Raw genomic sequence first — 17,437 nt, 5'->3', positions numbered from 1 at the left:
TTTGCAGGGTGACCCTGACCCGGACCCAGACTCTGAGACGCTTCTCTGGTGTTAACATGCAGGTCAGAGAGAATCCGAACCCTCAACAATGAATGGACAGATCAGTGTATGTTTATTCTTTATTTCAGTTTAAACCCAGTTTGTCTCATATGTTCCGAAACCGTAGTGCTATGAGTGAGCCTGAGTCTGAGGCTGTAAAATACCTGACCTGAGATTCCAGTGTTATGTGCTAAAATCGCTATAAAAATATCTATTACAACATAACTGTATCAAATAAAACTGCTTGAATTTACTGAATCTCCTGCAGTCCTTAGATCTCTGTCTGAAGTTTAATCTGCACCATCAGTGAATCTAAATGTGGAGTAAAAGTGATGTTATGAACAGTTATGTGTGGGATTTAATAATCTACTGTAAAATAATCTACTAATGCGCTACTGTCTCAATGTAAACAAACACCTGCACCAATAGATATTAATTAGAAAAGATAAAGTGAATATTTTGACTGGGATTAGTTCATATTTTCACTTTGGCTGAAATAACAGCGCTGAAGTGGTATAAGTGAATTTTAACACGCTGGAGTGGTTTTAAGACAAAACTTCATCTTTATCCTTTTATCTACTTTTTCCATTTCTCATCTGTGATTCACTCTCCGATTACCGAACAGGGAGTGTATTTGTCTGACCACCAAAGAAGGACAACTTAGTGTAAACAAGGCGTAAGATACTCAACCTTACAGAATGGGATTTCTTTGTATTAATAAGTTAGACAGAGAGTTCTGCTGTACAGAGAGACACACAGACATGGCCGTGGGCTTTAACCCCAAATAATAATAATAATAATAATAATAATCATAATAATAATAATAATATCACTGATTACATTAAAGATCAGAAGATTATTATTAGATTTAACATTGTAACTGTTTCTACAAACTCTTTACCCGTCAATCAGGCGTACTAACACTTTCTAATTAATGACTAATTAGTAAATAAGAACGTTATGTCCCTGACTCCCACTGAAACCTCAGCCTCTGATTTAACTCGACCCGATTGGACGGCGAACTGTTTCCTCTGTCCTGAGTCGAGACGGCCAGGGTTAGAGCGCGTAACGATCACAGATGGCCGCCGGCGAAGCCACGTCTGAAGTGTGAGGACGTTCTGATTGAACTTTCTGAGTGTGAGCTGATGGATCTCCCAGGGTTCCAGATGATTCTGTTTCACTTCTCTCGTCACTCTGTCTCACCGGGTGTTTAACCTGTTAACTAGCTCAAATGATAGCCTTGATGATCACCTATTGCTTGGCATGTGTGTGTTTGTGTGTGTTTGCCAGTTGCCTAGCAACAGTTCTCAATTTCTTAAAGCAGCATCGCAGGAGACGTTTTCATTTCAGCACCACTTTATTTATTTATTTATTGTCGATTTCTTTCTCTCAATCTCACACATCACATATTTGTTCAGCTCTTACCACACACACACACACACACACACACACAGTGTAAGATATGTGTGTAAATAGATTCTTTTTAGAGATAAATATACATCTATATATTTAGCAATAAGTTTATCTAAATAAATATATTCACTGGAACATTTTTCATTAATCTAAGGCAGGTTTCATTTCTACTCAAATGTAATACTAACAGTGAGATTCACACACACACACACACACACACACATACACACACGCAGAGTGAACAGTTTCACTAGCAGACACGTAAAGAGAGAGACACACACCATGTAATAAAGCCACAACGATTTCAGTGATACAGCGAGCATGTGTATGAGACGTGTGTATGAGACGTGTGTCTGGGACGTGTGTATGAGACGTGTATCTAATACGTGGGTCTGAGACGTGTGTCTGAGACGTGTGTCTGAGACGTGTGTATGAGACGTGTATCTAATACGTGGGTCTGAGACATGTGTCTGAGACGTGTGTCTAAGACGTGTGTATGAGACGTGTGTCTGAGACGTGTGTATGAGTTGTGTGTATGAGACGTGGGTCTGAGACATGTGTCTGAGACGTGTCTAAGACGTGTGTATGAGACGTGTGTCTGAGACGTGTGTATGAGACGTGTGTCTGAGAAGTGTGTATAAGACGTGTGACTGAGACGTGTGTCTAATACGTGGGTCTCAGACGTGTGTATGAGACGTGTGTCTGAGACGTGTGTATGAGACGTGTGTCTGAGACGTGTGTATGAGACGTGTATCTAATACGTGTGTCTAAGACGTGTGTATGAGACGTGTGTCTGAGACGTGTGTATGAGACGTGTGTCTGAGACGTGTGTCTGAGAAGTGTGTATAAGACGTGTGACTGAGACGTGTGTCTAATACGTGGGTCTCAGACGTGTGTATGAGACGTGTGTCTGAGACTTGTGTCTGAGACGTGTGTCTGAGACGTGTGTATGAGTTGTGTGTATGAGTTGTGTGACTGACACGTGTGTCTAATACGTGTGTCTGAGACATGTGTATGAGACGCGTATCTGAGACGTGTGTATGAGACGTGTGTCTGAGAAGTGTGTATGAGACGTGTGACTGAGACGTGTGTCTAATACGTGGGTCTGAGACGCGTGTCTGAGATGTGTGTATGAGACGTGTGTATGAGATGTGTGTAGGAGACGTGTGTATGAGACGTGTGACTGAGACGTGTGTATGAGACATGTGTATGAGCGTGTGTCTGAGACGTGTGTATGAGACGTGTGTATGAGACATGTGACTGAGACGTGTGTCTGAGACGTGTGTATGAGACGTGTGACTAAGACGTGTGTATGAGACATGTGTATGAGCGTGTGTCTGAGACGTGTGTATGAGATGTGTGTATGAGACGTGTGTATGAGACATGTGACTGAGACGTGTGTCTGAGACGTGTGTATGAGACGTGTGTATGTTTCAGACAGACGTGCGGACGAGACGCACCACTACAGCACAGAGATTAAAAACACACACAGACGTCTGCCTGTGATCTACTTCAACACTGATAACATCTCCATCTAAGAATATAAAACAACAACAACACAAACACACAAGACGTTCACTCTGTAGACAAACACCCGTGTGGAAACGTGAATGAGGGACGACAGCACGAGACGTGAGCTCTATTCGCAGGTGATAAAGTCTAAAAACTCAGTCAGGTTGGCTTTATTTCACACAGTAGTTGTTTTCATGGCTGATGTCTCGGTTCTAAACGCTGGTGTAAACCTGCTAGCTGAGCTAAACCTCAACCCTCTTAAAGAAAACTCTCTTAAATTTGCATGATTTTAGATTTCTGTAGGACGTGAGGCCAGCAGCACCACCAACAGGTCGATATGAGAACACACAGGCTGAAGCTGAGTTCTTCGTCTCTGTCTCTAGACTGTAGCTTCGGTCAGCCAATCAGGGACAGTCGTAGTGGACAGTTGACCACATACCCAGACACGCCCACTGGATTTGAACTCTGGTTCGCTAATTTTTTCAACACACATCCGTAACAGTGACTGAGAAATACTGAGACTGAACCAGGAGGATTATTGACTCAGACGAGATCAGACACTCGAAGTTTAAAGGGAGTTGATGTGATCGGACACTTTTTTAAAGGGGATGTGATGGACTGATGTGATTGTTTTTTTCACAATCATGACACTTTTTTCCAGTTTCCCTCCTGCACTGATGATCATAAACGACACCCCTGTGAAAACATTTAACATCGTGACATTTTACCTGATTATTAATATTATAATTATAATTATTTGACAGAACTCTATCTCACACAGACGAAGCCCACAGCGCGGCACTGACGACAACAAGTAGGTTATTACTCATTAATTTAAAAATTCCTAAAAATAAACCCAGAGGAGGAGCGACCCTGCTGGTCTCAGCCCGAGCCGGGCCGGTGATGAGGTTATTAAGTTCTCCATGACGAACATTTCAGTGTGATAAAGAACAAATGCTGTGCTGCGTCGCCGTGGAAACCGCTTTACACAGACCACCTTTCTGAATAAAGTCCACCAACACCAGAGCAGGACACGCGTCAGAACCCGCTGTCCCTTTAGATCATCACAGTTCTTCATGTTGTTTGTCCTTCGGGTGAAGCCCCGCCCATTAAACGGTCCGGTCCACATTTCCTGCCTCCACCAATCGGCACGCTGCGTGGAGATCACGTGACTTCGAGCGAGGCGAGAGAGACACGGTCACACTCAGCGCGAGACCGCAGGCTGTGCCACTGTTCCACGGGCGTCCGCTGGGAGCGCAGCAGACGGCGCCAGTGTGTGGTCTCGGCCGGTCCCGTGGAGAACTGACCGATCACGACGCGGCCCACGAAGTCGTTACTGCTCTTCACATTGTGGCCGTAGACTAGAGACAAAACAAGAGCAGGAGATATCATCTTATCACCAAACACAAACACTGACAGGATGTTTATTTATATAGTTATAAAGTTACATATAATCATGTGATCATCCTTAACAAAAAACACAAACATCATCAATTCATTTCTTTTAAATAGTTACAGCAGGAATGAAGTGTTGAGAGAACAGCAAGGGTTTAACAGCGCTGACTTTATAACTGACTAAATTCTAAATAACATTACACTCCATCTGTGTGTGTGTGTGTGTGTGTGTGTGTGTGTGTGTGTGCACGCGTACTGACGCACTCAAGCAGTTGAAGTCCTCATTTTAAACTTAACAATCAGGCTTAATTTAGATTTCCTCAGCACTCGTCTCATTCCCATCGTCCCAGCAGGTCGAAACATTGTGTCCAGGTTATTTTGGCACCTGATGGATGTTGCACCACTGCTGTATCTCTTTATTTTTGGATGTTGGATTGACTTTGATGAAATGACGAAAGACCAACACTGACTATATGACTTTGAGGTAACAGTGAACGAATGACACCAACACAACACGACTTCCACACATATCAGACTCAGCAACACAACATAACTCCTCCAGGTATCTATAAACAACTCCATATGTCTAATATTACCAGTAAACCATAAACCTACCACTAACCAATAAATCTGGAGGTGGATATAAAAAAAAACTTTGTGCTTTTTGAACATGTTAGGACGTCCAAAAGGCCCCAGATGCTGGAAAAAAGCATCTCACCATGATGTCACTTAAGTTATTAGCTGCTTTTTAGCTAAATTTAAAGCCTTGCTATGGCTAAAACGTTTGAGATATGAAAAATCCCTTCGTAATTTGCATCCTCAATGTCTTTAGATGACATGGGCCAGGTTTGGTGGCGATCGTATAAATCCTCTAGAAGGAGTATATCAAACTCCACTGGGTGCGTTTTTCAAACAGCCAAATTAACGAGCTTCCTGTCGAGTTAAGCCCGTGACATGCAATATGAACGTTGTTCGCTCAATGAGATCTAAATGTGTACCAGGTCTTACATGTATACGTGCAAGTGTGTATGAGCTATACAGCAAAGCCTCATGTGACGGCCACGCCCAGCGCCCAGCCTCTCACACATCGTAATGGCAGCAGATTCCAACCCGTGCGCCAATTTTATTGACTTTTAAAGTAGGTAAAGACCCCAAAAAGTCCCAACTGCTGGGAAAAATATCTCTAGAAGAACAAGAGGGCCTTTCAGACACTATGACATCATAACGCTGCTGTCAGTGTTTGGGCCCCAATCAGAACTAGCATGTGCAGCGTATTACAGTACAGTGGTGTAGATACTGTACTTAGCCAGGCACTGTATGAGCATGACACACTGAAATCATGAGCGATATCATTCAAGGGTTTTTCACCTTCATGTAGTTCACTAATCTTCAGTTCCAATTCCAGATCCACACTGAAACGTAAGGGACTGAAGAAGTAATGCGATTAGACTTTGTGAGACGAATGTTCGGAGGGATAAACAACATATAAAAAAAGGTTCATATTCTGTTGTTTTTGGGTTGCATTTGTGACATTGTTCATTGAGTTCATTGAACATTATTCCAAGGTCATTTTATTAAAGGCGTTTTAACCTTCATAAACAACTTTGTCGCAATGTTGTTGTTTTTTTTCTTTAAACAAGGTCATAACCCAGCGTTTGGGTTCCTGCTGGGGTCATATCACATTATTTAAGAATCTGAATGTGAAGCTCAGAAAACCTATTTAACCTGATTCTAAACACCCAGAACTTCACTCAGGAGTTTACTGTCGGACTTTGGGTCTGAAGTTGTGTCTTATAAATTCTCTTGAAGCTAATGCAAAACAACAGACAGTAAACACACTAAAAGCTCTTTGTGCTTCTTTAGAACCTAAAAACATGACCCTAATGGAAACCTGGTGCTAGAAGGTCTGGATATGACTGGGTGAAAGCCTCTAAGCCTTTAATCCCTTATAAGTGGGAGTTTGTAGTGAATGAGGGACGGCAGACGCCATTAGTGCTCCGTGGATTTGAGTGGGAAAAAGGAAGAAACCTTAAGAGCGAGCGAGCGTGGTGTAGAACATGAAAACGCAAGGACAAGCAACAAAAGAGTAATTACAGAGAAAATCGATGTAGAACTGCGGATGTGAACTGCAGAGTGCAGCAGAAACCTTCACCATCCTCGAGGAAGGACGCTGTACGAGTACGCTGCACGAACACCAGCTGAGGGGGGGGGGGGGGTGCACAGTATTCAGTATTTAATCTCATGTCTGTCAAAAATTTTCCAGTTTGATTGTATTTTTCTTATCAAACCAATCAATTTAATCAGGAGGCATTTTCACTCCTCCACCAAACGCTCTGTTTCAGTGTAAATGAGCTACTGCTGAGCCACGCCCCTCCACAGAGCGGCAAAGCTGAGCAACGGACTGGGGGAGGGGCTCTTCTTATATGAGGTCACATTAGGCGGGAAGTCTAATTGGCTTCTTTAAACTAAGAGCCAAAACCAACATGGGAGAAGAACAATGAGCAGGGAAAGTAGTTTTCCTCATTTATTCTTTTTTAACAGGAGACCAGTCGGAAATTATAAAAAGAAACACTCCACAGTGTTTATATCAGCCAGACTATGGAAGTGTTCAATCAACACTGGGGGATTTTACCGTGTAATAATTATTCATTTTTATAATTGAAAGGAAAGAAATCTGATTTTGATTTTAACACAGAGGCGGAAGGAAGTCAGTGGGGAACCAGCGACTTTTTCTGTGTTGTTGCTAAGCAACAGCAGCACTCGAGGACCCCATCACCTCGAGACATCTCAGCCTCCAGAGACGGCTGCTAGACATCTCCACTCACGTCCCCATATCATATCAAAGCCTCCAGGAAGACGCGGTCTAAAAAAAAACTCCCATGAGGCTCTTACGCATTCTCTCTCTCTCTCTCTCTCTCTCTCTTACCATGTGGGAGTTTAAGGTTTTTCCAAATGCACACACACACACACACAAACACACACACACACACACACACGTCTGCCTCGATGTTATACAAACATCAGTCTGGATGCAGACATGACAGACTGTGGGAGTGTGTAATAAAGTCACATCCCTGGCAGAGGTCCAGAGGGAGCGGGCGAGGGTGCGGCACTGGTTCTGGACTCTGGTGTGAGGGTGAGATGACGGTATTATTGGGCCGCGTCTTTGCTCTAATGTCAGGATGGGATGGGTTCATATTATTTTCCGACAGGAAGCGACGGACCCAGGATGAGGAGCGGGGAGCGGGTGCGTGCTCTTTGGTCCTGTGTTAGTGATGTCTGAACCACACCTAGTGCACTATGTAGTGCGCTCTCCCACTCAGAGACACGTGCCGGGGATGTGATACAAGCTGCACGCTCCCAATCACGGTAATGATGATGATAATGATGATGCTGATGGAGAAATATTTGCTTGTGATTTTTATGATTAGTCTTTACACGACGGTGGTACGGACGGCGTTTAGAGCCGATCTGAGTGCTTTAATGTCCGCGGGAGAGGAGTGTGACGCGCTACAGGAAGCAGCACAGCCTGATGGGAGCCAGATTTGGCCAGAGCATCAACATCTGCTTCCACTCAGCACATCACACACATCAGACAGCATGCAGCAGGGAGAGGGCATCAGTAAACACTGACTACACACCGCTGAGAGAGAGAGAGAGAGAGAGGGATAAGGAGAGGGAGAGGGAGAGAGGGATAAGGAGAGGGAGAGGGAGAGAGGGATAAGGAGAGGGAGAATGAGAGAGGGAGAGAGAGAGAGAGGGAGAATGAGAGAGGGAGAGAGAGAGAGAGAGAGGGAGAGAGAGGGAAAGAGGAAGAGAGAGAGAGAGGGAGAGAGAGGGAGAGGGAGAGGGAGAGAGGGAGAGGGAGAGAGGAAGAGAGAGAGAGAGAGAGGAAGAGAGAGGGAAAGAGGAAGAGAGAGAGAGAGGGAGAGAGAGGGAGAGGGAGAGGGAGAGAGGGAGAGGGAGAGAGGGAGAGGGAGAGAGGAAGAGAGAGAGAGAGGGAGAGGGAGAGAGGGAGAGGGAGAGAGGAAGAGAGAGAGAGAGGGAGAGGGAGAGAGGGAGAGAGGAAGAGAGAGAGAGAGGGAGAGGGAGATAAGGAGAGGGAAAGAGGGAGAAAGAGAGAGGGAGAGAGAGAGAGGGAGAGAGGGAGGCTTCTAAACACAGTGGAAAGAAAAAAAAAGTTATTCTCTGTGGCACATCTAGCAGGAGCTTGTGGCATGTGGGCGTGGCATGTGGGCGTGGCAGAATGGCATGTGGATTATAAGAGCTGCAGTAAAACTCATTTTTCAGTCTTATCCTCTTCCTTCCTTTCTTTCTTTCTTTCTTTCTTTTTTTCTCTTCTTGAATAATAAAAATGCTCCAACCACAAACAGAAGAGTAAAGAATAATAAAATCATATATGCAATTTGAAATCACATGTATTCTAAACCCCGCCCACTTTTCCTCAGCCGTCACTACAGGGCCCTACATTTGCATATTAGACCCTGATTGGCTCTCACAGTTTATGATGTAACAACACTTCCCTGTTACACTGGTGTGTTTTTCTTCATAAAAACAATTCATTCAGTCTGTACAGAACCACTTTTAATAAAGTTTAAGATATATTTACTGTCTTTTAAATAAACATTTTAGATATAAAGTTTAAATATTAAATCAGTGCAGCTCCTCCAGAGTAACACAGACTACAGTAGTGTGGGTGTGTGCACCTGGTTTTAGATGTAAATTCATTCCATTTGTGAAAAAAATGCATGCAGTAGATATAGTGCCTTGCAAAAGTATTCGCACCCCTTAAGGTTTTGTCACATTTTGTCAGGTTACAGCCACAAACATAAACATATTTCATTGGGATTTAATGTCACAGAGCAACAATTGTAAAGTGAAAGGAAAACGATAAATCCTTTTTTAATACAGGACAAGAAAGGAAACCTGTTGGAGTCTGCGAGGACTTGAGACTGAGACTGAGTAAAAACCTTTATCATTTTCCTTTCACTTCTCATTTCTGCACCACTCGGTGTCGGTCTCTCTCATAAAATCTCAATAAAACACATTTACATTTGCGGTTGTAACGTGAGACAAAATGCAGAAGGCGTGTTGTGTGGAAATGTTCATAGGGTGTAAATATTTTTGCAAAGCACTGTATGAGATGCACCACAAATATGCAATATTTAATCCTCTTTCTCGAGGTAGAAATGAAGACTGTGTTTCCTCCTGCACTTTTTATTAAAGGAATTAACTCATTAAGTCCAATTAATTCCAGTCTGGTTGGATTCTGTAATCAGACTCGACAAGCGCTTTCTCACAGGCGGAGCAGTGTCGCGGCGCGGGTCTGTGTCCACCGGAGGTCCTTTCACTCCTCGCGACCGATAAGAAGTGGGGGAGATTTTTGAGGCCAATTAACTAAAGGAGAGAGACAGTTCTGTCAGCGCTCTGTTTCTGTCCTGAAGTCGAGGAGAAGCTGAGAACCGAGTAATTAACACGAGGATCAACTCACACACGGACTGATTTCCTGTCAAAGACGAGCGATAATCAGGGCTGGAATGTGTGTGTGTGTGTGTGTGTGTGTGTACCTGTGAACACGAGGCTAACTTCGCTCAGCTCCTCCTGAGAAACCCGGAAGCTGAAGGACTCGTTGAAGTACGGGTCGATGGTTCCTCGCATACACGACGTCTTCTTGGTCTTCACCAGCTTCAGTCCTGCCACCAGCTGAACTTTCACAAACGGATCTGACACCAAAACCAGGCAGAGAGAGAGAGAGAGAGAGAGAGAGAGAAAGCGAGAGAGGGACAGGGAGAGAGAGAGAGACAGATGGAGAGAGAGAGAAACAGACAGATGGAGAGAGAGAGAAACAGACAGGGAGAGATAGAGACAGATGGAGAGAGAGAGAGAGAAACAGACAGGGAGAGAGAGACAGATGGAGAGAGAGACAGACGGGGAGAGAGAGAGACAGAGAGAGAGAGGGAGACAGAGAGAGAGAGGGAGACAGAGAGAGAGAGACGGAGAGAGAGAGAGAGAGACAGAGAGAGAGAGACAGATAGAGAGAGAGACAGAGAGAGAGACGGAGAGAGAGAGACAGAGAGAGAGAGACGGAGAGAAGGAGAGACAGAGAGAGACGGAAAGAGAGAGAGACAGATGGGGAGAGACAGACAGAGAGGGAGAGAGAGACACCAGATTTAATGAGCACTTTATAATCGCCTGAAAGGAAATTAAGATGGCTAAAACATCCTCAGAGGCAAGTGATGGACGTCCAGGTGAATCAGACTGTACATTACACACCCTCATTAACACATTATGAGTGTAAGTGCGAGTGTGTTATAATAAACAGTACACGCGTGCTGTACACACACACATACAGACTCAAAATAAAATGTTTTACACACACACGTGGTCAAATTGTTATAGTAAACAGTACACACGTGCACAGATGTTGATTATACCAGAAAGAGACGCGCACCAAGGGGAGACGATTACCCACAATTCCACAGCACGAGAGAGAGAAAAACCGTTGGCTCAGTTCTGATCATGTGACACTCGGCATTAAAACAAGAAGCGCATGCGTGATACATGATACTCAGTACTCGTAAACCAAGACTTGCTCGTTTTCCAAGTCAATAAAAAAAAAAAACTTTGCTCGTCCGCGTTACTCACAATCCTCACATACTCTCAGATACCTGATTGCCTTGAGTGATTGACAGGTGAGCGATGATGCCCCTCCCACTCAGAGGGCACGGTCAGTTTCTCCCCTTTGTTCAGCCCTTTATCATGTAGTCTATTTACTGTATATCTGCTGTTTTTCTGTTTCTTTGTGATTGCTTTATGAAGATTTTAGCGTGCAGTTAGTTTGTTAGTTAGTTTTCTAAATGACAGCTCATGGATTATTCTCACTTTATATCATTTTCATATGTAGATAATATAAACTACTTCACTTCCACAAACACCACTTCACATGTCATACAGTACAAGCAACCAAACCAAATGCCAGCTGAGTCACACGTACGTCTGGGAGCCGTTCGAGACTTGATTGTGTCAGTGGAAACATTGCATCCGAGTTTACTTTTTTTGTGGGTTTTTTTGCGTTTTGCATAAGATTTAGTAAAAACGCAGCACCGCGGGGTCCCAAGACCGCGGGCTCTCCTCAGAAACGGATTAAATTCAGATCACATGGACTGAGTGGGAGGGACGAGGCGGTACCTGAACCCTGGCACATGTCGGTCTGCAGCAGTTGTTTGGCCCTGATCACGTCCACATTGAGCCGTCCCGCGCTCGGCAAGTAGTTTAAGGACAGCAGAAGTTCCCCGAGTTCCACCTCGTTCTGTACACACACACACGCACACACACACACACACACACATATCACCTCATGCTGACTGAGACACGAGACACTCATCACCATTTATATGAAAACATTAATATTAATTGCTCAAAAGTTTAGAGCTGCTCCAGATTTTCAAACAACTTCATAATAACTAATTTCGTCCCAACTTGTTTTAATCAAGCTGTTTGATATTTAACAAAAACACGGGACACATCAACATTACTCAGAAATACAACCAAAGGAGCTGACAATGTTTTATATAAACTCAGCTGTGCCAGTGTTTTTTTTTTAAAGCTTTTTAATTTTTATTAAAGTTCAACTATCATACTATTAACATATTTAAATATCCACAAACTTATCCGCAGGCAGATTTATCCATTGTGAAAAAACTAGAAAGTGGAATTATAGCGTTAAAAAAAAATAAAAATCCCACTGCTATAACCCAAACAGTTTTAATAAAATATTTTGTCATTTGTGCTTTTTAAAAGCCCTGAGACTCGAAGAAAACCTGCACAAAATGTTCTCTATCATTTTCTCAATATGGCAAAAATAGAGTTATCTCATTTTACTGTCAAACTCCTCATAAACACTACACTAACTGTTAATGTGAAGAAAAACTGCAGTGGCTGAGTTCAAACTGAAAGCTACGGAGGTGTAAAAGTGGAGTGAATAAACGTAAATGATTAGACCTGTGAGCTGGGTACGAGAGCCTTCCACCAGTGCCCGCCCTTCACCAGGTCCACCTCGCTGAGCGGGAGCGCCACTTTCCCGATGACGCAGTGGCGCGAGAACTTGTCGAAGTCCAGCACGGAGAGCAGCAGCGTCCGGCGCTGGGCCTCGAGGAACGGCAGCTCGAAGGTAAAGCGCTCCTCAAATACAGGGTTCTGTGTCTTGCGCTTGACGCCGGTCTGACGCGAGTTCTTGTGGTCAGGCAGGAGGCTCATCTTAACGTAGGGGTTGGAGTGAGCCACGCCCGCCCCGGGAGGAGGCAGGTCCCGCGCCTCAATCACACGCACGATCAGCTGGCAGTGGACCAGGTCGTACTGCGTGCTGAAGTGCAGGAGGCCGAGCTGGTAGCGCAGCAGGAGCTCCTCGTCGCTCAGAGAGTCCATGTCGTCTCCCCCGGACTCGGATGAGTACAGCCGCGGCTCCAGCTTGCGGAAATAGTCATCTGGAGGCGGCTGGAGTTTGCGCAGGGGTTGGACCGCCTCTTTCCTTGGGGACATGGCCCAGAACTCAATGGCCTTCGTGTCCACCAGCGGGGAGCTGGGACGCCGTGAGTCCAGACCTGAGACGCAGAAAATAACTCACTACAATAAAAATAATAATAATAATCATTCTAATTATTTTTACAAGCCCCACCCATGGACTTCCACAAACACCCCATTTTAGTCCAGGTTTATAAATCACAGTGTGTTATAGCACAGCTCCACAAAGACGGGGTCTCAGCTGGATTAGCTGCACACACATTTAGCACACTGTGACACTAGCAACATTAGCACTGTAGTCGCTCCATCACAGCGCTAAAGACCATGTGGTGAAGGTATCATTTCTGCCCTGAGAGTAACTATAGTGCGGCAGTAACAGGGACGTACTGGAGAGCTGGCGCGCGAGGCTGAAGGTGGAGCGTGAGTTCTCCGAGCTGGAACCCCGGCTGCTCGGACTGGTGCACCCGGGACTGGTGCTGCCCGGGGTCGTGTTGTGAGCCGAGGGGACGTGATCACGAGACACCGGGTGAGAGTTCGGCTCTTTCTCATCATTACAGTCATTAACACTAAAAAACAAGAAAGAGAAACATGGAAAGAAATATTTGTATAGTTACAGGTTTAAATGTTTTATCCATTCATAGTTACACCAATGTTGTGACACGCCCTCAAAATGAGCTGATTATTGATAGGTAGGGACACCATTTGTTGTAGGGATCCCATAGAACCTTAAAGACACCGCTGGAGAACACGTAAGAGTTTGAGATGATTAAGGGAGTGCTCCTCAAATCATTTCACTGAGATAAGGTTTTTTTTCTCATCTTAGTTGTTTAAACAGGGTGATATCTCATTTGCCAGCTTGTCCCCCCAATTTTTTTTTCAATTAAAAAGCCACGCCCCCGGGTTGGTGGTGATGTCATAGCGCTTCTCTTCTGGTGACTGGAGGCTAAGATGCTGTAACCTCGAGCATGAAGGTGCCCAAGTGCATGTTAATAAATACGGTGATGATGTTGTGGTGTTCGGTCCAAGCTTAGTCCGAAAGTCATCTTACATGAAGACATGCTGAAACATGATAATAATTATTACTATCACTATTATTATTATTATTATTATTATTATACTGACAATACAACATTACCGAAAGCAAATTGGAGCGTTCCTTAGAAACAGCAAACACGCAACTCATCAGTCACTCTGACGTGAAATCAATAAAATCAGCGAGTCGATGACTGAATTGCTTCCCCGATGTGAGTCAGTTTCAGCATTATGTATATCTGTCCATGAATTAACAAACGATCCAGGGCAAGAGCGCAACTTTCCACATTAATATCCCGACCCAGAGCTCGTCTAACAGCCGTGGCTAATTTTATTGTGTTTCCCTGCTGGAATAAATATCCTGTTTCGGTCATTTCTTTGGCGAGGCCTGACTGGAGGACTTCCCTTAGGGATCATCAAGGACCCTCTGTGTCCATGACTACAGCACAGTGAGAGAGATAGTTGTCACGGCAACAGAGCAATCTAAAACACATGGCCTTAGGTCAGCGGGAGGGGGGGGGGCGAGTGGGGGGAGGAGCTGGAGGACTAGAAGATCTGGATCATGATTATTCCTAGAAATCCAGCAGGTTTTCGATGACCAGCCCCGACACAGGGAGCGTGCGCTAAAACGAAACGGACATAAGACAATAATGTGTGTAAACATCTCGCTCCACGTCCGCACAAGGGCATGTGTCACCTTATAATTCCCCAGAGGCCCCTGGGGGGGGTGAACGTGCGCCGGCCCGAAACCCGATTACGATTGATGTTTCCACGGAACAAGGCATGAGGCCTTCATATGAGCTTTATATGACTTTATAACAGGTGCATTATAAACACAGGATATAGAGAGGAGGTGATATACTGTAGGTACGGTTTAAAAATATCACAGGTTTATTATACTGTACTGGAGATGCTGTATTTAGCTTAAATAGTTAAATATTATATAATTACTATGTCTAGTTAAGCCGATGTGGGTATTGTGATGGTATGAAGAGTTATGTAGAGTTTATACTGGGTGTTGTGAGAAAGTTTAAAAAGAGCATTGTGTGATGTTATAGAGGGTTCATATGGGTGTTTCATGAGGTTATAACATGTTTCCATGGAGACAGTGACGGTTTTGGGGGCATGAAACATTTATATGAGCATTAATGTGTTGCATTATAAATGCCGTCTATAGATATAAGATGATATCGCTATGGTGATAAGGGTGTAAAGAGTTCATACAGGTGTTATGTGAGATTATAGGGTGTTTATACAGTATGTGGCCTGAGACGGTAAATGGTTATAAGGTGCTCCTGTCAGTGTTGTACGAGGTTAGAAACTGCATAACATTGAATGTGTGAGATTATAAAGGACTCATGTTGGTTATAGAGTGCACGTGGACACTGAGTGAGTTTATAAAGGATAATAAAGCTATTACGCGAGGTCGGAAACGTCCTGCACGGTGTCGATGAGAGGACTCCAGATGTACTCACAGCCAGGACGGCGTCTGTGCAGGAAACGGCCCCAGGATCTCCACCTCCTCCTCAGACGTCTGACAGCAGCTGCACTCCCAGCACCACCGCCAGCACGCGCGGCACGACCAGCGGCACAGCAGGAGGTCCGTCAATGTAGACAGCACACCCTGAGGACACACACATCACAAACACCCTGGCCCATCACGCCACGCCACGCCACGCCACGCCACGCCACGCCACGCCAACCTCTCCTTATTGAACATTTCACGTTTACTCACTCAGAGTCTTTACAGAGAGAATTTTAAATATTTATTAGACAGTAAAGCTGAAGAGATAATGTCAGCGCACAGAAACCTCTCACCAAAAACCTTTCTCACGAGTACAATATCAAAAGAATTCATGCAAAAACAACAGCATGCACTGGATCAAGTGCTATTTTATAAACATCTCGTTTCATTGATCCAAATTTGCGGCGATTAAAGTGATAATTACAACGTGGCTTACGTTCATGTGACTCCCGTAAGATTTATTTCAGCATTTACCGTCTTCTCATCCAAACATCAACATATTAGTCTTTATTTTATTTTATTTTTGAACTTGGCCTGGTTTTAATTTTCCGGTCTTTCTTGGATGATTTTTTGACAAACGTAATGCTGAACGTTAAAAATTTGCCAGTGTTGAATGTGGAGCTCAAAAATTCCTTCTTAATCAGACGTGAAACACCAGGAACTTTACCCACTTTTCAACAGTTATGCTAAAAATGTATAAGAATTTTGTAAGAATTGAATGGTGTACTTGGAAATTTGTAAGTTTGTAAGCCTTTTCCACATGAACTGTTAGTGAGTGTCCAGCTCTCAGTGAGGAGACGAGCCTCAGGGCGTCTCAGAGAGCTTCTGATGGAGATGTGCGGTTTAGGAGCGTAACGTGTGAGTCGTCACCGCGGCCGTGACGTGGCCGTGTCGCTGCACTCGGGCTAAACGAAGTGAAGTGGAGCTCAGTCTGAGATGGGGGGTTTAGACCTCATAACAACAAGACGAACTATTTTCGGTCTGATGAGATCTCAGGCGATCTCATCACACCCAGGCAGAGAGACCGTCAGAGTGTCGCGAGTGTCTCAAAACATGCAACGTGGTGATTGGGCAAAAAAAAACAAACATGGCATGTTGGAGGAGTAATTATACAGAGTGAGGAAATGACAGTATAAATGAACCTTTAGACAGAAGGATAAAACAGGGTGTGTTGAGCCTCGTACCTCACTGACGGGTTCCAGCTGTCCTTTTTTACAGGTGTGAGCAGGCAGAGGCGCGGCCGCAAGCACGAGGGAGGAAAACCAGAGGAGTTTAGCAGAACAGACATGGCACACTGATCACACACACACACACACACACATTCACAGTGGATATAAACCAGCACAACATCCTTTTAGTCCTGATGAACACTTTGTTCTCGACAGGGTTCCTCCTCACACCTCCACAGTGATCAGTAAAAGGTCACATGTGACTCATCTACGCATCCCATCATCTTCCATTCCTCACCTGGTTGCTGCGTCCTCCTTCCCTGCCACGCCCCCTCAGCATGCGCATGGCTAGGGACCAGCAGCTCCAGCACCGATCGAGGTTTGAGGTCATGTGATCAAGAACGTTAAGACCGAGTCTCAATCTTTCTGCGCAGACTTCATGTGCATGAGCATCTGCCATAATACATGTGTGTAATGTGAGGATGTCCACTAGGGGGCAGTGTAGCAAGCATGAACCAAACGATGAGCGCCTGGTGTTCGGGTGCAGTGGAGCGAATGAAGTGCGGGACGTGATTTATCTTTTCATTTGTCTAAGGACTTCAAGGTGATCACTGCGTTTCAAAATCCTGATCAGACACCATTAGGGGGCGCTGCAACACACTCAGAGGAAAGTGCTATCCTCCCTCGACCACCTGCGTGAGCTCACACATGCCCATGATCGGCCAGGGGGACTGGGTGATGTTATGTGAGACTAATTACCATAACACACACACACACACACACACACACACACACCTTGATACATACATACATACACACTTTTCACAGACAC

General features: G+C 44.6%; 1 protein-coding gene across 1 annotated transcript; it reads right to left on the bottom strand.

Annotated features, from left to right (window-relative positions):
• Nucleotides 1–2,590: 2,590 nt before the first annotated feature.
• syt17 (synaptotagmin XVII) lies at nucleotides 2,591–16,951 on the bottom strand. Its single transcript, XM_053515225.1, has 8 exons — nucleotides 16,904–16,951; nucleotides 16,621–16,734; nucleotides 15,387–15,535; nucleotides 13,267–13,445; nucleotides 12,361–12,959; nucleotides 11,548–11,668; nucleotides 9,927–10,082; nucleotides 2,591–4,325 (listed from the first exon to the last, which is right to left on the bottom strand). The coding sequence occupies exons 1-8, from the start codon at nucleotides 16,949–16,951 to the stop codon at nucleotides 4,129–4,131; spliced, it is 1,563 nt and encodes a 520-aa protein (XP_053371200.1). The 3' UTR covers nucleotides 2,591–4,128.
• Between the last annotated feature and the right edge of the window lie 486 nt (nucleotides 16,952–17,437).

The sequence above is a fragment of the Clarias gariepinus genome, chromosome 16 (assembly GCF_024256425.1).
Source record: "Clarias gariepinus isolate MV-2021 ecotype Netherlands chromosome 16, CGAR_prim_01v2, whole genome shotgun sequence".
Taxonomy (NCBI): Eukaryota; Metazoa; Chordata; class Actinopteri; order Siluriformes; family Clariidae; genus Clarias; species Clarias gariepinus.
Note: the sequence above shows the minus strand (reverse complement) of the source record. Positions and strands in the feature narration are given on the sequence as shown.